The sequence below is a fragment of the Notechis scutatus genome, chromosome 6 (assembly GCF_049901735.1).
Source record: "Notechis scutatus isolate UNSWTSFEM ecotype Mainland chromosome 6, rNotScu1.2, whole genome shotgun sequence".
NCBI classification, from domain to species: domain Eukaryota; kingdom Metazoa; phylum Chordata; class Lepidosauria; order Squamata; family Elapidae; genus Notechis; species Notechis scutatus.
The window spans coordinates 30,312,299-30,334,874 of record NC_142014.1 but is presented as its reverse complement, the minus strand read 5'-3'; the positions used below and the strand labels follow the sequence as shown (position 1 = coordinate 30,334,874).

The window sequence follows — 22,576 nt, the reverse complement described above, 5'->3', positions numbered from 1 at the left end:
AAAGCTCCTTCCTTCCTTCCTTCCTTCCTTCCTTCACTTCCTTCCTTCCCACCTTCCTTCCTTTCTTCTCCTTCCCCACCCTTCCTTCTTCCACCTTCCTTCCTTCCTTTCTTCCACCCTTCCACCCTTCCTTCCTTCCTTTCTTCCTTCATTCCTTCCACTTCCTTCCTTTTCTCCTTCCCGGGAGGTGTGCCTGGCCGCTTATGTAAGATCCCCCGCCCCCTTTGGCTCGGCTCGGGAGGTCTCGGGGGCTCCGGCGGAGGCGCTGCCGGAGCGGCGAGGGCGGGCCGGGGGAAGGCTCGGAGAGGCCGGCGCGCGTGTAATCGGAGCCCGCCCTACACCCGCTCGCTCCCTCGCTCGCTCTCTCGCAGCCAAGTCGCCACTCCGCCTTGCCTGCTCGGGGAGGCTCGTTCCTCCCGGCCGAAGGAGAGCTCCAGGCGGCACCTGAAAAGCCGATTTGACCCGTGGGGGCGGAAAAGCGCGAGGGGTTCCCAGCGAGGGGATTTTGCATTTCTTGGACCTCCGAGTTCTTTGCTGCTTCTCCCCGGGAAGGAGGCGATTTCTTCGGCGCTGAGCCCGTCCGCGGCGTGGTGAGTCCCATCCCGGTTCTTCTCCGTGAATCGGACCCTCGGGTGTGTGTGTGTGTGTGGGGGGGGTGAAATCACATTTGAACCCCGCATTCTCGAGGACTAGAGATGCTCCCCGGACCAGAATGGGATTCCTTCGCTGAAATCTACGCTTCGCTTTTATTATTTTTTCTCCTCCTCTTTAAAGAATTATTGCTCTTTACACCTGCCGAGGGCTTCTCCTTTCAGCAGGTTGTGTGTGTGTGTGTGTGTGTGTGTGTGTGTGTGTGTGTGTGTAAACATATATCTATCTATCTATCTATCTATCTATCTATCTATCTATCTATCTATCTATCTATCTATCTATCTATCTATCTATCTATCTATCTATCTATCTATCTATCTATCTATCTATCTATCTATTAATCTAATCTAATCTAATCTAATCTCTCTCTCTCTCTCTCTCTCTCTCTCTCCTTCCTTCCACCCTTTTCCGAAATGCGCCTCTTCGCTTATCTAAATAATAGGCTCTTTGTAGGCGACCTTTTGAGAGCTGCGCGCAACGCAGGTTCGTGTCAATGCATGCCGGTTAGTGTGCTTTGCAAAGTGGCTACCAAGTTATTTCTATTCTAAGGCGCGTCTCCCGCTCTTCCAAGCCGGTGGAGACCGAGTTGCGCGTTCAGACAACCGGGGGAAATTGTTCACTTTTTTCTGCCCAGGTTTCGAGAGGGAAGGGTCAGGTCTGGCTTAGAAAGGCGACGAAGCTTGGGGAATCGAAGGGGGCGGGGTTTTTTACTGGGTGTCCAAGGAGAATTTTTTAAAAAAGTTATAAAACTCCACTTCGCTTTATTTTCCCGGATCCAGGTGGTGTTTAGAGGGGGGAAGTGTTGAAAAATAATAACACAGGCTAGCGCGTGGGGTTTGATCGGGGTGCGTGCCACAAATCTCAGTTTTGAAATGTTTCCTTCCTCCTTCCCTTCCTCACTTTTGAAGGGTTTCTTTCCTACCTTCCTTCCTTCTTTCCTTCCTTCCTTCCTTTCCTGCCTTCCTCCCCTTCCCTCCTTTCCTTCCTTCCTTCCTTCCATCATTCCCTCCTTTTTCTTTCTTTCTTTCTTTCTTTCTTCCTTCCTTTCTTTCTTTTCCTTCCTCCTTCCTCTTCCTTCCTTTCCTTCTTTCTTTCTTTCTTTCTTCTTTCTTTCCTTTCTTCCTTCCTCCTTCCTTCCTCCCTCCTTCCTTCTTTCCTTCCTTCCTTCCTTCCTTCCTTCTTTTCCTTTTCCTTCCTTTCTTCCCCTTCCTTCCTTTCCTTCCTTCTTCCTTCCTTCCTTCCTTTCTTCCCTTCCTCCTTCCTTCCTTCCTTCCTTTCCTCCTTCCTTTCCTTTCCTTCCTTCTTCCTTCTTCCTCCTTCCTTCCCTTTCCTTCCTTCCTTCCTTCCTTCTTCCTTCCTTCCTCCTTCCTTCCATCATTCCTCCTTTTTCTTTCTTTCTTTCTTTCTTTCTTCTTTCTTCTTTCTTTCTTTCTTTCTTCCTTCCTTCCTTCCTTCATTTCCTTTCTTTCCTTTCCTTTCCTTTCTTTCCTTTCCTTCTTCCTTCCTTTCCTTCTTTCTTTCTTTCTTTCCTCTTCCTTCCTTTCTTTCTTTCTTTCTTTCTTTCTTTCCTTTCTTCCTTCCTCCTTCCTTCTTTCCTCCTCCTTCCTTCTTTCCTTTCCTTCCTTCCTTCCTTCCTTCCTTCTTTCCTTTTCCTTCCTTTCTTCCTTCCTTCCTTTCCTTCCCTTCTTTCCTTCCTTCTTCCTTCCTTTCTTCCCTTCCCTCCTTCCTTCCTTTCCTTTCCTTTCCTCCTTCCTTCCTTTCCTTTCCTTCCTTCTTCCTTCTTCCTCCTTCCTTCGTTCCTTTCCTTCCTTCCTTCCTTCCTTCCTTCCTTCCTTCCTTCCTTCCTTCCTTCCATCATTCCTTTTTCTTTCTTCTTTCTTTCTTTCTTTCTTTCTTTCTTTCTTTCTTTCTTTCCTTCCTTCCTTCCTTCCTTCCTTCCTTCCTTCCTTCCTTTCTTCTTTCTTTCTTTCTTCCTTCCTTTCCTTCTTTCCTTCCTTCCTTCCTCCTTCCTCTTCCTTCCTTTCCTTCTTTCTTTCTTTCTTTTCTTCTTTCTTTCCTTTCTTCCTTCCTCCTTCCTTCTTTCCCTCCCCTCCTTCCTTCCTTCCTTCCTTCCTTCCTTCCTTCTTTTCCTTTTTCCTTCCTTTCTTCCCCCTTCCTTCCTTTCCTTTCCTTCTTTCCTTCCTTCTTCCTTCCTTTCTTCCCTTCCCTCCTTCCTTCCTTTCCTTTCCTTTCCTCCTTCCTTCCTTTCCTTTCCTTCCTTCTTCCTTCTTCCTTCCTTCCTTCCTTCCTTCCTTCCTTCCTTCCTTCCTTCCTTCCTTCCTTCCTTCCTTCCTTCCTTCCTTCCTTCCTTCCTTCCTTCCTTGTTAAAATTGTCTTAGATTGCTTCTTTGAAAAGGGCAACTGTCTTGAATTTACATTAGTCGGGTAACTCTGTCCTCCGTTTCCCCAAAGTCAAATCTTTTGGATTTTAGCTAGCACAGAACAGAATCACAAAGTTGGAAGGGGACCTTGGAGGTCTTCTAGTCCAACCCCCCTGCTCAAGCAGGAGACCCTATCCAGTTTCAGATAAATGTTCTGTGGAAGCAGAACTTCAACAGGAACCTGATCAAGCTCACATAAAAAAACCCCAAAACTTTCATGGACTTTGTTGAACTCTGGAAGACCGTTTTATCATGTTCCCTTGAGACCTCTGCCAATGTTTAAAATCCACACTTTATCTAATTCAATAACAGAAGAAGAGGGCTGGAAGGCACCTTGGAAGTCATCTAGTCCAACCCCTTGCTCAGGCAGGAAACTATCCCATTTCAGACAAATTGCTGTCCAATAACTTCTTAAAAGCCTCCAGTGATGGAACACCATTTAGTATAACACTCTATACTCAAAAGCCATTCTATTTTGCATCACGTCTGTATACACTTTCATATATTAGAAGAAGAGAGGTGGAAGGGACCTTGGAGGTCTTCTAGTCCAACCCCTGCTCAGGCAGGAAACCCTATAGCATTTCAGACAAATGGCTGTCTAATACCTCCTTAAAAACCTTTAGTGATGGAGCACTCTTGTCCTCGTTGTCCTCCTTGTTAGGAAATTCCTCCTCAGTTCCAGGTTGCTTCTTTCCTTGATTAGTTTCCACCCATTGCCCTCTGGTGCTTTGTAGAATAGCTTGACTCCCTCTTCTTTGGGGCAACCCCTGAGATATTGGAGTACTGCTATCATTTCTCCCCTAGTCCTTCTTTTCCTCAAACTAGACAAACTAGACATGCAACCGTTCTTTATATATGTTTTAGCCTCCAGTCCCCTAATCATCTTGGTTGCTCTTCTCTGCACTCTTTCTAGAGTCTCAACATCTCTTTTACATCGTGATAACCAAAACTGAATGCAGTATTCTAAGTGTGGCCTTATCAAGGCATCATAAAGTAGTATTAACACTTCGCGTGATCTTGATTCTATCCCTCTGTTTGTAGAATACGAAGAAACTGTTGCAGGATTTGGGATGGGCTAGTCTACAGAAAAGAAGGACTGGCGGGGGGGTACATGATAGCATTGTCCCAATATCTCAGGGGCTGACCCAAAGAAGAGGGAGTCAAGCTATTCTCCAAAGCACCAGAAGGCAGGACAAGAAGCAATGGATGGAAACTAATCAAGGAGAGATGCAACCTGGAACTGGTGCTTTGGAGAATACATTATTACACCTGTATATAAATTTATTTTTTAAAAAAATATGGGAACATTTTAAAAAAATGTTCCCCTATTTATTAAAAATACCTTTTTTAATGCAGGTGTAAGAGGGTTTGGGGAGAGGGGAAGAAATAACCTATTCACCTGTTATGTGGTTTAAAACAATGAGATCAAACCGGTTTGATAAATCAGGTTTGATGCTGTTATCTTATTCTACTGCACCAAAGGGAGTTGGAAATTAATGCCTTTTCTTTCTTTCCCCCCTTTTTTTCCTACACTTCTTTCTTCCCTTCTTCCCTCCCTTAATTTTCCTACTATTTTCCTTTGTGTTTTATATTATATAAACTAATAGACATGTTCACCAATCTGTACGTTCTACAGACTTGAATCATTTGAAGGCCACATGATTCATTCATTTATTTTATTTTATTTGGTTTGTCAATTGCTTACAAGATAATAGGTATAAGTAAAAACATCATTATGAATACATGGATACATATAAGAAAATAAAAGAAACAATAGGACAGGGATGGTAGGCACGATGGTGCGCTTATGTACACCCCCTACAGGCCTCTTAGGAAAGGGGTGAAGTCAATAGTAGAAAGTCTAAGGTTAAAGTTTTTGTGGTTTGGGGAAGAAACCACAGAGTCAGGTAGAGTATTCCAGACATTGACCAATCTGTTGCTGAAGTCGTATTTCCTGCAATCAAGTTTGGTGCAGTTTACCTTGAGTCTGTATCTATTGTGTGCTTTTAAGCCCAACACTTAATGATCCAGAAGCATTGAAAGACATTCATGTGATAAAGAAACTAGAGAAAATTTGGAAAATTGATTTATCCTTTGTGTGGGATCTCAAAGACACTTTTAAAAAAAATGTAGGAAATAGGGAAGGAGTTCCAGATTTTAGCAGCAAAGGTGAGAAATGGTACCAAGAAGAGACTGGGGGAGGACGCTTTCCTAAACAGGGACTGTTGCATACAGCAAAAAACAGATAATCAGAGTTGGAAGGGACCTTGTGGGTTATCTAGTCCACCCCCCCCCTCAAGTGGGAGACCCTACACCATTTCTGACAGATGGGAGTCAATCTCTTCTGGTGAGATGTTTCAATCAAATGAGATTTGATTGGCAGGGGTGAGGCAACCCAACAGGGTGGATCTAAAAGTCAGAGGAAATAATTGAAGAAAAACCTAAACAATCTTTGTATTCATGTTAAGTTGAGGAAATAGAAGAATAAGCTGTGATTCTCAAACTCCATTGCAAAATTTCAGCGAATTCTCTTCCTGTCGTATTGAAAGTCTGCATTCTCTAGGATTGGAATACAAGTAGTCCTTGACTTACAAGAGTTTGCTTAGTGACCATTCAAAGTTACGATAGCACTGGAAAAAAATGGATTTACGACCGTTGTTTTTTTTTACACAGTTATGACTTTTCATCCTTATTGATCACGTTTGACCCAAATTCAGGCGCTGGGCAACTGACTCATATTTATGACGGTTGCAGTGTTTTGGAGGTCACGTGATCCCCTTTTGCAACCAGCTGATGAGCATAGTCAATTGGGCAGAATCCAGATTCACTTAACGATCGGCGTTATTAACTTCACAACTTCAGGGATTCACTTAGGTACCGGATCCAAAAAAAAAGGTCAGAAGATGAGGCACTGAATGATTGTCTCACGTGGCAAGGGAAAAAATTGGTCTCCATTTTGGTCATAAGTTGAGGACTACCTGTAGATATCCAAAGTGCGATGGGTTATTGCCATTTAAACAGATAACAAGAAGGGACCGTGTAGGTCATCTAGTCCAACCCGCTGCCCAAGCGGGAGACCCTACACCATTTCTGACAGATGACAGTCCAGTCTTTTCTTGAAAGTCTAAAGTGATGAAGCTCCCACAACTTCTGAGGGCAACTTCTGTTCCATTGGTTGATTGTTCTCACTGTCAGAAAGTTTCTTCTTATTTCTAGGACTTGAATCTCTCCTTGTTCAGTTTCCATCCATTATTCCTTGTCTGACCTTTGGGTGCTTTAGAAAATAGCTTGATTCCTTCCTCTCTGTGGCAGCCCCTCAGATATTGGAAGACCGCTATCCTGTCTCCCCTGGTCCTTCTCTTCCCTAGACTAGCCAAGCCCAGTTCCTGTAACTTTTTCTTCATATGTTTTAGTCTCCAGTCCGCTCATCATCCTGGTTGCTCTTCTCGGCACTCTTTCCAGAGTCTCAACATCGTTTTTATAATGTGGTGAACAAAACTGGATGCAGTACTCTAGGTGTGGTCTTACTAAGGCTTTATAGAGTGGTATTAGTACTTCCCTTGATCTTGATTGTATCCCTCTGTTAATGCAACTTAGGATTGCCGTGTATCTGTACTTGTGGAAATTGACTGGATATTTTTTACCCTCTAAGGATGCTTTACTTATTTATTTATTTCCACTCTAGAACGTGGAAATTAACAAGACGCTAAGTGTGTCTTCCTATCCCCATGCGTAACAACAGTGGGTTGTAGATTGCAAACCATGCCTCTGTTAAACAATGGTTATGGGGAAAAAAACCTGATTCATAGAGAAGGCATGGCAAATCATGGTTTACAAGCCGCAGAGGAGATCATAGTTAGCCAAGGTCAAAACAGACCATAATGCAATATCCAAATCCATCTAAAGAAAGTAATATGAAATCTCTGCACTACTAACTGAAATTCTCCAGGCAAATATGGGTACCAAATACCTGGAGCCAGTGGTGGGATTCAAATTTTTTTACTACTGGTTCTGTGGTTGTGGCTTGGTGGGTGTGGTGTGGCTTGGTGGGTGTGGCAGGGGAAGGTTACTGCAAAATCTCACTCCCGCCCCACCCCACTAACCTGCTTTCCAGCTCCATTCTCCTCTGCAGGGCAACCAGTGGGAGGCAGACAATAGATGGGGGCAAGACCAGTCAGATGTGGGATTTGCCGGTTCTCCAAACAACTCAAAGTTTCTGCTAACGGTTCTCCAGAACTGGTCAGAACTGGCTGAATACCACCTCTGGTACTGAACACCTGGAGCTACAAAAAAATATGTAAGGTGCTGGTTGTTATGTGTAGCTAAGTTGGAACTGTGGTATCCTTGGTGCTCTCTGAGTTTGGTGGTTTTCTTGCAGACATTTCATTAGGAGGAGGAGGAGGAGGAGGAGGAGGAGGAGGAGGAGGAGGAGGAGGAGGAGGAGAACTCTGGGTCTCTGAGCTTGGTGGTTTTCTTGCAGATATTTTATTACTCAACTAGGAAACATCATTAATGCTAGAAGGGAGTGGAGTGTGTGGAGAGGAGGAGGAGGAGGAGGAGGAGGAGGAGGAGGAGGAGGAGGAGGAGGAGGAGGAGGAGGAGAGAGGAGGAGGAGGAGGAGGAGGAGGAGGAGGAGGAGGAGCACTGTGGGTCCTTAGTGCTCCCCTGAGCTTGGTGGTTTTCCTGCAGACATTTCATTTACTACCAGTAGACAGACATGGCAGACATTGAGATAGTTTAGAACGTAAGACTCATAGGGACCATAGAGGTCTTCTAGCCCAACCTTCTTTTCAAGGCAGAAGAATTTATACCAGCCCAGTCAAATGGCTGTCCAATCTATTTTTGAAAGCCTCTACTGATGGAGCACCCACCCTCTGAGCTGCATAAGCCTAGCTAGTTGGGAGTTATTAACCTAGTTTCAAGAGTATGGTTGGATCCTATGAATTTATCGCCTTACCAAAACTGAATTGGTTGTTTGGAAGACTTCTCTTCACAGAGAAAAACAGCAGCTTTCTAAATTATTGCTTGGTGGTGCTGATATAAAACTAGGTCTAATCAAACTTCCTCACAATTAGATGAAAGCCATTTTCAAAGGAAAGAGAAAAGGAAAAAGAAAAGAATTGCTTTTGTAACAGTCTTGAAATGTCTTAGAATGTCTTTTAGCAACACCATGGCAATAACAAAAAAAAGGGAGAAATATAATGGACATTAATTTCACTACATTTGGAAGGGACATTCAACTGAGAATCCAAGAGTTAATGATTGGTCATTGACTCCAGGAAGTCTTGTGCAAAAAAATGCCACTTGCCAACATACAACACCTTTTTCCATTTTCTCTTTCGCCCTGCATTCATTTCTTGATAATCCGCTTGCTTCTAGCTGACATGAGTCAGAAACCATTGCAGAAATTAAAGTGTTGTTTTCTCTGTGGAATTTCTTGTGATCTGGGTTACTTTTTCTCAACTCCAGTGAAGGCCTCTAAATTATATAAACTACATCTATTTTGGGGCACCTTCTTGTGCCCAGTTATATGAGAACATCTATCAACTGGTCATCGTGATATTACAAAACCACCATCAAGGTCATTTGATGTAATACCTAAATCTCTAGGACAATTATATATTAGTACCATCCAGATATGTTGAAGTCCTATAATCTTTTACGAGGTTGGTAGGAATGGAGTTGTTACCCAGGACACAGGAGATACTATGAATAATCTAAATATTAAGTTGACATGATCTAGAATAATTGTGCAAAGACTGCTTAACTCTCTCTGCAGTGGCTGTCATATCAACAATTCCCCCCCCCCCAAAAAAAATCTTAATTTATGGGGCTCATTTGAATTTCTTTGTCATGCTGGGATCACCGTCAGTAGGAGAAAATTGAACAGGCCAACATATTATGGCATATTATGGCTGAAATTATTTCTTCGATCTCCTTTTTAATAGCCTCTGTTTGTTTGCTGCTTCAACTTCAAGTTCAGCTTTAAAACCACTAAGGAAAGGAGTAAATCTTTAAGAATAAGTCACTTACCACTAGGCATTCCTGGTTCTATTTTATTGACCTAAACTTCATCTATTTAATGTTTGCATAAAACTTGGTGATATTTTGTAAAATGAGAATCATAGCTTTTTTTCTCCTCCCACCCAATATATATGTGTGTGTGTGTGTATGTATATTATATATATATATATATATATATATATATATATATATATATATATATATATATATATATATATATATGTTTCTGAGGTTCTCGCGGGTATTTGTATGTGGATCTTTGGTTATTCGGGTTTTCTCCGCGTAAGATTCAAAGTATCTAGGCAACGTTTCGATGAAGTCTCATTCATCATCTTCAGGCTTGCTTCTTCGGCTCTGTGCTTCTCATCCTGGCAGGATGAGCGGAGGGTCCGGCGGGGAGGTGCTCGCTGCCCGCCAGGGCCGCGCCAGAGCCGTAAGGGCTGGGCAAAGCTGGGAAAGTGAGCCGCGGGTGTGTGCGTGCCTCCTCCTGCCCCTCGTTCCCAAATCTCGCCCGGGCTGGCGGGCGCTAAGCTCGCTCGTTCTCCCCACGTCGGGCTACGGGTGGTGGCTGTTTCCGCTGCGAGCGGCTCAGACCCGCTGCTGCTGCTCCGCAGCCGCCCACCTGGCCTTTCTTTGAGGTGGAAGAGCTCGCTGGGCTGAAGGGAGCGGCGCGTCAGAGGTGCGCAGCGTAGGGAGGTCGGGGAGGAACGGAAGAGGCCCCGGGAGATTAGCCTCCCCAAGTGGGGTTGGGCTGCCCTCTCGGGCAGGGGAGGCTTTGTAAAATAATTCGCTTTACCTTCGAAAGCAAAGGGAAGACGGGAGCGCCTGAAGCCAAGTGTCTCCTCAGGGCTCCGGTTGCAGGGAGGAGCCCTGACTGGCCGCACGTGGCTGCGCCAAACGCCGCGGCAGCAAGGGAGAAGGGAAAGCAACGGTGGCCCGAACCCGAAGGTCTCTCCGAATATCAAGCTGTCGCCGCCCGCCCACCCACCCGAGGATGCAAGGGGAGAATTAAGTCACCCCGAAAAGACGTCCTAGCCGTTTTTCGGTCAAAAAAATAAGGCCTGGCCTTATTATGTGAGAAACACGGTATATATATATATATATATATATATATATATATATATATATATATATATATATATATATATATATATATATATATATATATATACACACACACACACACATATATACATACATACATACATACATATATATATATATACATATATACATACACTAGTACTGTATATTTATAGCTCTTTTGAAATACCTCTTTGCATTTTAATGGAACATAAAATGTCTTAAAAACAAACCATTCCCCCAACCATTGGTCACATTTAAGAAGTAAGGCTATATCTTTCGTTAAACTAAATATTTGGGGGGATATTTTGGGAATGTGGTTGACTGGCCCCTGATCTCTAATAAATGCATATGTTCACATGAAGGTATCGAAACGTATATTGGATAACAGCATCTAATGGGAGTTTGCTTGTTGGCTAAACAACAATCAGCAATGGGTACCGAGAATGTTAATTGTTCATAAACATTTCACACATATATATATATTTCAAATAATAGACATAATCTTCCTAGACATTTCAGAAACTGCTTAAACTTAGATGGCTCTGCTTAAAGGTTTTTTGTTTTGGTTTTGGTTGAAACCAAAATAATTTCCATGTCAACCCCATTTGGAATAAAATGTTTGTGCATGTAAATCTTTTTTGAGCAGTCAAGGTCGACCCTCTTGGCTAGGTAATGTATCTACTACCCAATTACCTTCATTGTCATTCACAATTTTGCAACTTTCCCAAGAAACTTTGGGCGACAGGGCCCAGTTTCCTTTTTCTCTCTTGTCCTTTAGGGGGTCTGTGTTCCTGTTTCATAATGTGGGAGTCACTGTAGTTCATTAATACCCACCATTGAATTTATACTCCGTAATCACAAGATCAGGGAAACAGCTCGTGATTGTAGCATTCCTAAGTCAACCCCAGGCTTGTCACTTTGGTTTGATCAAGGGTTCTGCAACTACAACTTTGCTGTCAATTTGGGAAGACACAGAATAGAATAGCAGAATTGGAAGGGACCTTGGAGGTTTTCTAGTCCAGTGGTTGCCAACTAGTGTCCCGGGGATTGGTGGTTCGCAAAGAAATGTCACCCTCAAAGCACCCCCCAAAGCAATTAACCCAGGCTGCGTGGAAACACAAGGCTTGCGTCGCTTGCATTGTGAACAACACAAGGTAGTGAGGAGCGGGGGGAAAGGGTGGAGGGGGGGAACTTGCCCCACTCGCCCCACATGCCTGGCCTGGCCACTGGGCTGCTTCTTTCAGCTTCTTTCTTCTTCTGCTTTTGGCTGCACGCAAGGAAAGCAGCAAAAGTCTTTCTTTCTCTCCCTCAAACTCTGCCAGAAATGAGTCTTTAGGACCCTGCAAGGCATCCTGCTCCAAAAGGCTATGCGGGCCCAACAAGTCTCACAAATTTCTGGTGGAGTTTGGGGGAGAGAAAGAAAGGCTTCCACTGCTTCTGCTGCTTTCCTTGCATGAAGCCAAAAGTCTCTCTCTCTCTCTCTCTCTCTCTCTCTCTTTGAGAACAGATCTGGAGACAGTATCCTGCGATCCCAAATAAAGAACGATCTATCAGTAGGAAAATGGGATGGGGAATTTTCCTGCAGAGTTTTTGTGGGGATTTTCCCAGGGTCTCTGGTCTTCAGGATTTAAAATTATGAATTTGGTGGTCCCTGAGGTCGACCCCTGTTCTAGTCCAACCCCCTGCTTAGGCAGGAAACCCTACACCACTTCAGACAAATCGTTGTCCAATCTCTTCTTAAAAACTTCCAGTGTGGGAGCAATTCACAACTTCTCAAAGCAAGTTGTTCCACTGATTAATTGTCCTAACTGTTAGGAAATTTCTACTTAGTTCTAAGTTGTGTTGTCTTGTCTTGTTGGAAACAATTTTTGGTGTTTAGCTATGGGATTGCCAAAGCCACAACAAAGGCCTGATTACTCCAGACGTAAGCTCGCTGCAAACAAACCTAAGTAAGGCCTGATTAGGGTTTCTACCATTGAGCTTGGGGACTCGGAGGTTTTTGTCTCCGTTTACAGTAATAGCCCTATCCCTTGGTTTCAAAGGAGGGCTTTCAAAGACATCGCCAAGATTTTGAGGTTTTGGCAAGGACCCCCAGACCTTCTGGCTTATATAAACAGTGACACAGAGAGGGAGAATCCCAAAGGTGCTTTTTTAAAGAGGCAACTGGACTTTCTGGTTTTTCTTTGAAGACCTTTTACTTCTCATCCAAGGCTCTGACCAGATAGTGGGGAATGGAAGGATTGATACTCCTTGCAGACAGCTGGTCATTTGCATCCTTTTTGAGGGTCGTTGAGGCCACTTGGAGGTTTGTCTGTGTCCTCAGGGTCACCTGAGTGGTGCAAATGGGTGTGGAGCCTTCTTGGAACTGCTGAAAGGACTGTGTTGTAGACTGGAGATAGATGATGTTGTATCCCTCCCCCTCTGTTGAGGGAGGGCTGTTCAATTTGGACATAGGTGGCCTCTTTGACCCCTTCTTTCAAACCAGTGGTCCACTCTGTCCAAAATGTGGATTTGCTGTCTTCAAAAGAATGGCCTTTGTCTTTTAAATTCAGATGGGCTACTGAATCTTATCCTGGTATTGGTTTCAATTCAGTTCCCCACCATCCAGTCAGAGCTGAAGAAGCTTCTTGGATGAGAAGTGAAAAATCTTCAAAGAAAAATTAGAAAGTCCACTTGCCTGTTAAAAAACACATTTGGGACAACCATAACCTGCAAGACTGAGGATCTCCATAGACAGGGAAGGAGAATATTTTTATGCTGCCTCCCAACTTCATCGATTTCGTGACTCCCGCCTTCTCCACAACCTGGTGGCTATTCTGAGATGTGGACGTCAACTTGCAGAGTTCTCGGCAGTCCAAAAACTCTTGTTGAAGAATTCTGCTTGGAGCTGAAGCCCAGACAAACTGAGGGATTCTTAGAGTACCTGACAACCTTTTTATTAGAATAGAATAGAATTCTTTATTGGCCAAGTGTGATTGGACACACAAGGAATTTGTCTTGGTGCAAATGCTCTCAGTGTACATAAAAAGAAAAGATATATTCATCAAGAGTCAAGAATCACAAGGTACAACACTTAATGATAGTCATAGGGTACAATAATCAATCAAATCACACTAGGAAGCAATATTATTGTTGGTATTATTATTATTGGTATTATTAGTATTATTATTGGTAATGGTATTACCAATAGAAGAAAATATTTGCAGCTCAGAGTTTAACTGTAGGGTCCTTGGTTCTCTCTGAGCTAGGGAGTACAGATGTTACCTACTTTGGTAATGAAATGTCTGCAAGAAAACTACTAAGTTTAGAAAGTAGGATGCTCCTCTTCCTCCTCCACTCCACAAACTCCACTCCCTTCTAGCACTGATGATGTTACCTAGTTGGGTCATGAAATGTCTGCAAGGAAACTACCAAGCTCAGAGAGCACCAAGGACCTCCGACCTCCTCCTCCTCCTCCTCCTCCTCCTCCTCTTGCCTTCTCTTGTCTACCTTCTCCTCCCCTCTTCACAGCTGCCCACACATCCTTTTCCTCTTCCATTTTCCATTCTTAATTTTATATAAGGATAAATCTAAGTAGCAGGCATGGTTACTCTGACCTCTGCAGTCTTTTGTTTATTTATTTTTTATTTTACAGTTTGGAAAGAGTACAGGAAAGACCAGTCTAAAAATATCAAGACGTTTTCGTTCATGAAACCTTATAGCTTGCCCTTGCTTTGTTCTGCCTTGACATTTAACATAACAATCCCACCCACCCACCCCGCCCCCCAAGCAGGTAGGAATCTTCCTTAGTGGAATAAATCGAAGTTAATTCTCACTGTGGACTTTGTTGAACTCCTTTCCTTTCCTTTTTTTCTTTTCCTTTTTTTCTTGCCCTGCCAGGTTTTTGAATAAGATGCAAATCATCAGTTCTGTATTGCGTTCTCTCCCCTTGACCTCGCAGGTTGTGTAATGTGTAAAATCTCTCTCTTTTCTCCTTTCAGGTTTCCTCTCTTGGATATTAAGCTTTGCACCCCACGAGAATGACACCTCAAAGACTCCAGGTGTTGATTGGGGTGGTTCTTTGCTCTTGTTGTGTAAAAGGATCTTTGCAGCCTCAACCCAGGGTGTTCTTGACATTCAGTGGTAAGTAAATGGTTGTAGAACACTGTTTTTCCTTGGCATTTTTCTTCTTTTTTCTTCCTTTCCTTTCCTCTCCTTCTCTTCCCATTTTTCCTTTCTTTTCCTCTCCTCTCCTCTCCTCCCCTCCCTTTCTCTTCCCCCTTTCTTTTCCTCCCCCCTTTCCTTTTTTTTTACCTTTTTTCCTTTTCCCCCTTCCCTTCCCCTTCCTTTTCTTTCATTCTTTCCCCTTTCCTTTTTTAAAATTTCCTTCCCTTCCCCTTCATTTTTATTTCCCTTTCCATTCTTGCCTTTTTAATTTTCCATTTCTTTCCTTTGTCTATCTATCTGTCTTTCCTTTCCTTCTTTTTACCCTCTCTTCCCTTCTTTTATTTTCCTTTCCCTTACCATCCCTTTATTGTCTTCTTTTATTTCAATTCCTTTCCTTCTTCCTTCTTTCCTTTCCTTCTTCTTTTCTTCCTTTCCCTTCCTCTTTCTCTTCCTTTCCTTCTTTTATTTTCCTTTCCCTTCCCTTGTCTTCTTTTATTGCTGCTCCTCTCCTTCTTCGACCTTCCTTCTGTTCCTTCTTCTTTTCTTCCTTTCCCTTCCTCTTTCTCTTCCTTTCCTTCTTTTATTTTCCCTTCCCTTCCCTTTCTTGTCTTCTTTTATTTCAATTCCTTTCCTTCTTCTACCTTCCTTCCTTTCCTTCTTCTTTTCTTCCGTTCCCTTCCTCTTTCTCTTCCTTTCCTTCTTTTATTTTCCTTTCCCTTCCCTTTCTTGTCTTCTTTTATTGCCGCTCCTCTCCTTCTTCAACCTTCCTTCCATTTCTTCTTCTTTTATCTTCCTTTCCCTTCCCTTTCGTGTCTTCTTTTATTGCCGCTCCTCTCCTTCTATTGTCCTTCCTTTCCTTCTTTTATCTTTTTTCCCCTTCCCCTTCCTCTTTAATCTTTCCTTTCTCAGGAATGAACCACGAAATAAAGCACAACTTCATCTACTGAATGTCCATACGTGTGTTGGGGTGTGTTTTTTGCTCCTACCAATGTTTATACAGTGTTCTTTCTGAGATTTCAAGCCATGGTGTTTTGGGTCCTGGCCCTTTGAATGCCCTTGCACGTGATCAGTGTAAGCTCCCCTGTGTTAAAGTGAATGCTTTTGTAAGGTGTGCAGAGCTGCACTTCCAGCGCCTTCCTGGCTGCTTCTCACGTGACGAACTGCTCAGATGGAATTCCAGTTTTTGCAGATTGACAGATCCATCAGGGCAACTAAGTCCTCCAGGGGCAAGAAGGCAGGGGTGGGCTTCAAAAATATCAACAAATGGTTCTCTGCCTGGTTGCTGGGTGGGCGTGGCCATGGCAATGGTGGGCGTGGCCTAGCTGGCCTCCTGCACCATGGTGGGAGGCCCATTTTTTGCCCTCGCCAGGCTCCAGAGGCTTTCCTTGAGCCTCTGGGAGGGCAAAAATGGCCTCCCCCAGCCTCCGGAGGCTACCTGGAGGCTTGAAATAGGCCCATTTCTGGCCTTTTGGAACTTCTGGGAGGCCCATTTTTCACCCTCCCCAGGCTCCGGAGGTTTTCCTCGAGCTTCTGTGAGGGCTAAAATGGCCTCCCCAGGCCCTGGAGGCCATCTGGAGGCTTTCCTCAAACTTCTGTGAGGGCTAAAATGGCCTCTCCTGGGCTCCGGAGGCATCCTGGAGGCTGGAAATAGGCCCAATATCTGGCCTTTTGGAACTTCTGGGAACTGTTGTAAGGATTTGTTTCAGGATATGTTCCAGGATGGAAATATCTCTCATTTTGGACTCAGTTGATGTATGGGAAAGACAATAATTTCCTCTGGATTGTATGCCTACTGTCCTCCATCCATCCATTGGTTTTAGTTCAGTCCTCTGCATTTCATCCTATCTTGCTAGGCACCCTGGAAATACATGCCATCGAAATGGCAACCACATATGCTTGGTCTACATTTCTTTTGCTATCCTTTCACATGAAGAAGTATCAGTGTTAGGAAGTCCAGTACATTCAAAGAACAATGAAGCCTAATAATGATGATGGACGATGGATGGATGATAAGGTTGATAATGAGTGTTGTGGTCCACTGGCAGCCTGCGGAGATGGCAGCAGAGTTGGACAGTGGGGAGGAACATAGACCAGTCTGGGAGTCTGTGGAGGACTCGGACAAGTGTCCTGCGTCCGATGCAGAGATGGAGCCAGTGCCATCTGGGAGTGGGGTGCTTCTTCCGGAGTCTGGCAGCAGCGAGGCAGAGGAACAAGGGGACCCTGTTCCCAGTGCGTATGGGCGCAGACTGCTAGAAGGGAAGAACAGTTAAGACAAAAGGGGCGACACAGGAGTAGGGCTTGGAGGTGGTTGCCCCTCCCATAAGATATAAAGGAAGTGCAAAGAGACAGGAGCCTTTGCAGGAAGCAACTTTGTTTGCTCTGTTCAGATTAAACCTTGAAACTCTGTGTGGACTTTGGCTTTCTACAGTTAATTTGGCACTCTAGTTTTTGGCAGCAATTCAAAGAAGATAAAGGTGGGTGCTTATCTTGAGAAATTGTTTGGGACTCATTACGGGCTGAGAATGAACAGAATTCTCAGCCGTTGAAATAAAAAGAGGGTTGTTTGGACTAAGCATGTGATTAATTACGGTCTCAGTAAGCCTTGGTCAGAACGATGATGATGATGATGATGATGACGATGACGACATCCATTCTGTCATATCCAACTCTTGGGAACTCTGTGGGCCAGGTCTTTCTACATCTTCCAGTCTTGCACTGCTTCTTTGAGTTGTGCTATGCTCTGGCTGGGGTCAGCTTTGATAGTGTTCAGCCGCCATATTCTTTGGCAACCTAGTTCCCTTTTACTGTTAACTCTTCCAAACATAATTGGTTTTTTTTTCAGTGAATGAAGAATGAAACAGTTTAATTTTTTTTTTTCTGAGGCAGTGTATCTGCCTTGAAAAAAATGCCAAACTAAGTGGGAATGAAAATTCTTTGGTGGGAGAAGACATCCCCAAGTGGTTTCTAGGCTTAGCATGTTTAAGTGTGGTTGGTTATCACTTAAAATATCTCAAAGGTGCTTTTTCAAAAAGGCAACTGGACTTTGTTTCTTCCTGAAGATGTTTTCTTTTCCTTGAAGATGTTTCTCTTCTCATCCAAGAAGCTTCTTCAGTTCAGTTGGATGAGAAGCGAAACGTCTTCAAGGAAAAATGAAGTCCAGTTGCCTTTGTGAAAAAGCAACTTTGGGGCAACCAGGACCTGGATGAGTGAGAATTTCCATAGCAATTAACCCAAAGGGTTTTTTTTTTCCCAAGAGGCAACTGGACTTTTTCCTTGAAGATGTTTCACTTCTCATCCAAGAAGCTTCTTCAGAACGGAAGTAGCTTCTTGGATGAGAAGCAAAACATCTTCAAGGAAGGCAAAACCTTTTCAAGGAAAACGAAGTCCAGGTGCCTTTTGAAAAAGCATGACCTTGGATGACTGAGACATAGCAGTTAACAGTTCTCTGATTGTTTTTGAAATCTGATGAAGCACTAGTATGAAGTCCTAGTGGCAACCATTTAAATAGGAGCCAGCCATGTGCAACAGCTGCCAAAAAAGCCAACACAATCCTAGGCTGCATAAACAGAGGGATAGAATCAAGATCACTTGAAGTGTTAATACCACCTTATAAGGCCTTGGTAAGGCCACACTGGGAATCCTGCATTCAGTCTTCATCGCCACAATGTAAAAACAATGTTGAGACTCTAGAAAGAGTGCAGAGAAGAGCAACCAAGAGGATTAGGGGACTGGAGGCTAAAACATACGATGAACGGTTGGTGCAAGAATTGGGTATATTTAGTTCAATGAAAAGAAGGGCTAGGAGAGACATGAGACCAGTGCTCCAATATCTCAGGGGCTGCCACAAAGAAGAGGGAGTCAAGCTCTTCTCCAAAGCACCTGAGGGTAGGAGAAGGAGCAATGGGTGGAAACTCATCGAGGAGAGAAGTGACCTAGAACTAAGGAGGAATTTCCTGACAGTGAGAACAATTGATCAGTGGAACAACTTGTGTCCAGAAGTTGTGGCTGCTTCTACACTGGAAGTTTTTAAAAAGATGTTGGATAACCCTTTGTCTGAAATGGTGTAGGGTTTCCTGCCTAGGCAGGGGGTTGGACTAGAAGACCTCCAAGGTCCCTTCCAACTCTATTATTCTCTTCTCTTCTCTTCTCTTCTCTTCTCTTCTCTTCTCTTCTCTTCTCTTCTCTTCTCTTCTCTTCTCTTCTCTTCATTCCATTCTACTCTATATTCTGTTCTGTTCTCTATTCTGTTCTGTTCTGTTCTGTTCTATACTATTCTGTTCTAGTAGTCAAGAGGAAGACTACTAAGAGTGCGTTGGCTACAGTTTGGGCTAGCATAAAGCCCTGTACTTTAGTAAAGTTGAACTTGTATGTTTCCAACTTGCAATTCCAGTCCAGCAAGAAATCACAGATTCTCTTTGCTGGTTCCTTGGGCAAAGAATCCCTTTGGATTTATTTTTTATTTTTTTGTGTGGTTCCTTTGAGAGCAGGGAATAACAGTGGCCACTCAGTCACAGAGTTTTCCACGAGGAGGAGAAGTTTACATTTTCATTCGCTAAATCCTAACGGCCTACACATTCCAACTCTTGTCTTGCTGCCATATAGCTCGGTATCCCAGAATGCAGGGGAACTCCTGACCTGCCAATATTAGAAGTTGAACGGGGGGAAAATGAAGCAATATTCCACAAAAGCATTTGGTTAAAAAAAAAAATACTCTTGGAAGATATAATTAGGGTTGACTTTGACAAAGACTTGGCAGCACCAGGACATTGGTTGGCTGATGGTTTCCTGGATATAATCACGTTTTGGCTCCATCTTATCCCAAAGTTTGCAAGCAAGTAATGACTAGAACAGCTCAGAGCAAAGATTCCTTCTAGTCGAGCTCAGCTCTTGAGGAGCTAGCTCTCTGCATTATTCTTGGCATAAAATAAAACATGGAAGTGGTTTCCGGTTGCTTCCTTCCAGCTCCTTTCTCTCCTCCACCAGTTTCCTCAGACTCCTTTTCAGTGCTAAGTAGTTGCAACCCCTCCATTTTCTTAGGGGAACCTGTTAAGGCTGTGATGGCGAACCTATGCCATGTGTGCCAGAAGTGGCATGCAGAGCCATCTCTCTGGGCACACAAGCCGTTGCCCGTTGTTTTTCTGGATTCTGGCACACCATCCTGCTGGTCTTCACATATGCGGGAGTGCTGGAAACCAGAGGAGCAGCTTCCCAGCATGCATGCGCGTGCTGGGAAGCTGGTCTTCCAGTTTCTGGCACACGTATGCACATCGGATGGCTGCTCTTCCAGTTTCCGGCACGTGTACACATGCTCCTGTTTCAGCACTCGGTGCTGAAAAGGTTCACCAACACTGTGCTAGGGACTCCTTGATGCTACCAGCTGTACAGTTTTAAACTAAATTTTAATCTGGATGAGTGTGTTGCAGGGACATTTGGTTAATAACCTGCACAGTTGCTTAATGACTGGGAGAGTGATCATTGGGTGAATTGGTCAAATTCTCATCTAACTTAATGATTACAACAATTTATCATGAAAATGATCAGCCTAGTTGTGGTAAGTTCAGGCAGGGATGGGATTCTCCCAGTTTGGACTGGTTCGGGCGAACCCCTTGCTCCAATGATCAGCTGGCTCTGAACTGGTTCGCTGCAATGAGCATGTGGGGCTTCCTCCCTCCCGCCTGCTCTTTCCTGTGCTTTATCTCCTTTGCTGAGAATGTGGCTGATTCACATGGCTATTGTGGTTCACCAGCAGCAGGTGCGGATGGCTGAGGTCTCGGAGAGCAAAGACTAAGATGCAGGGATGGGGCCAGGACCATCAGGGGGTGGAGTGCTGCCTTCGGAGATTGTAGAGGCTGGCAGCAGTGATGAAGAGGTTCCTGAGGAGCCTGTGCCCAGTGTGCATACGCACAGGGCTGCTCAAAGGAAAGAGCAGCTGCAGCAGCACAGGCGACTCAGGAGTAAGGCTGCAAGGTAATGGCCCCTCCCTCAAGAGATAAAAGCCAGCTGAGAAACTGCAGTTCTTTGCAGAAGGCAAAGAAGTCTGATACTCGAGCCTGGTGGACATTAGGAATATCTGAGTTGGTGTTTGGAAACTCTTTGATTTATTGTTTAGAAACTTTATCTGTTATTCTTGGCAGCCTTGCAAAAACTTGGCAAGGCTCTTTTTTGTGGGAGCTAATTAGCTGGAAGCAGCCTTTTATCTGTGAAGAAACAGGACTCGTAAATGAAACAGTAAAAGGTTGTGCTGTTACCTTTGTCTTTTGTTTGGTCTCTTGGAACAGGTTTGGGTCAGAATAATGGCAGAGCAATTTTCCGTGCCTCAGCTGTTTTATTCACAGGGGCTGCAGTTGTTATACTGGTTGAATTGCACCATTGAGTTCAGGGCTTCCTTTATGGTAAAAAAAACCCAAAAAAACCCAAAACCCATCTTGACAGTGGTCATGATGAAGTGATGGAAGCTTTGGCTATTTTTAGGTCTGTTGCATGTGGAATGGGCCAACTCACTGAGGCCAACTCGCCATAGCCGGACTGCAGGACAATTTAAAAATTCTATTTCATTATTTAAAATATTTTTTTTATTTTTTTTATTTTTTGCCATTCACATTTTATTCTGTCCCTCCTTTTGCATCCTTTCTTTAATGATTCTATTCCACCATTTCTTTGATATTAGTGTAACTCTTGTCCTCTTGTCCTGCACCAAGTTGGCTGTGGCGAGTTGTCTCTTGGCTAGTTGGCTGCAGCAAATTGGCCATGGTGAATTGGCTGTGGCAAGTTGGCCATGGAGAGTTGGCTATTGGGAGTTGGTCATAGAGAGTTGACAAATGGAGAGTTGGCCATGGTGAGTTGGCTGTGGTGAGTTGGCTGTGGTGAGTTGGTTATAGAGAGTTGGCCACAGTGAGTTGATTGTGGCAAGTTGACCATGGTGAGTTGGTGATGGTGTCAAGCTTCCAAGTAACATATCCTGAAAAATAAAGTCCAAGGCTTCCATCTTCCTTTTCACATCCATTTTTTAGGAACACATTAAATTGGCAAGGACTTGTAAGAGTACAAAGGCTACAACAAAATAAGGCTACACATACGTCATCTTCAGGGTTGACAGATGGTGAGATGTCCATGGTGTGTTGTTCATGGTGAATTGACCATGGTGAGTTGGTCATGGCAAATTGACCATGGTGAGTTGGTCATGTCAAATTGACCATGGTGAGTTGTCCATGGTGAGTTGGTCATGGCGAATTGACCATGGTGAGTTGGCCATGGTAAATTGGCTGTGGCAAATTGTCATAGACCCTCCTGCATATTGACCTTCCCAAAACAAACAGTTTCCTGAGGGGCTGAACAGTAATGTAGAAATATAACGTCCCCCTCAACTGAAAACTTACACTGTAGAGAGAACAAGATGCTTTTAAGTACCCAAGCCAACTTTGGCGTGGGACAATAAAAGCTGTGTGTGCATTTTTGAGCCTGGTTTGCTTGCCGTCTGGATCTATTTATGCACATTGCTCTATCTCCCGAAGAGTCTGCAAATCTTCCTGCTCCCTTTTTGTTGTCTTCTATAATAATTTGGGTCTGTGGCTGCTAACCATCAGCCTCTTTCTCTGCAGAAGATCTGAGACAGAATGTGGGCTTTGAGCCAGGATGCTGTCATTGGGACTGTCAGTTTTCCGTTACCATGTAAGCTCTTGGTACCCCTTGGGTTTCAGTGAAAATAACGTGTGAGGTTAGCCGATAGAGTTTCCATTTGAATTTTATTCCCCGCCTGCAAATATATATATATATATATTTTCCAGGGCAAATTAGGAATTAGCTCTGATTGCTAAATTCAATCAGATCTTGTAAAGTGCCCAGTGCCAAAGATACAGAGCAGTCCTTTTAAAACTGATGACTTGGTAAGTGGAATGAGAGCGTGTGCGTCATGCTGAGTTCGTAGACAGAAACAAGAGTGAAGGAAGAAAAAAAAAAGAACCCATTGAGAGGTAATATAAAAAGAAATACAAGAGGACCAAGGGGGAAAAAACCCACACACATTCTGCCTGTCAAAGCATCCGACCTTTTTTCCCATTTTAATTAAGGGCTGTTTGCTTTCCAGCTGCTACTGTCACCCCGGCGTCTAGAAAGTTATTTTCTTCATTATCCGTCAGTTTTCAAAATTAATCCCACTGACTGTATCGCTGGCAGAAACTCTGATGGAGCACATGCCAGCCTGCCTACCTCACTTGTTTAAAAAAAATAGGAGAGCAACTCTTTCTCCTTGT

General features: G+C 43.8%; 1 protein-coding gene across 1 annotated transcript in view; it reads left to right on the top strand.

The window, feature by feature from the left end:
* Positions 1–381: 381 nt before the first annotated feature.
* SEMA3C (semaphorin 3C) overlaps positions 382–22,576 on the top strand; it is a 148,097-nt gene continuing 125,902 nt past the window's right edge. The window contains exons 1-2 of the mRNA XM_087967839.1: positions 382–590; positions 14,162–14,303. Of these exons, the coding sequence (XP_087823965.1) occupies positions 14,201–14,303 (103 nt within the window). The 5' untranslated portion in view covers positions 382–590; positions 14,162–14,200. The remainder of the gene's footprint in view (positions 591–14,161; positions 14,304–22,576) is intronic.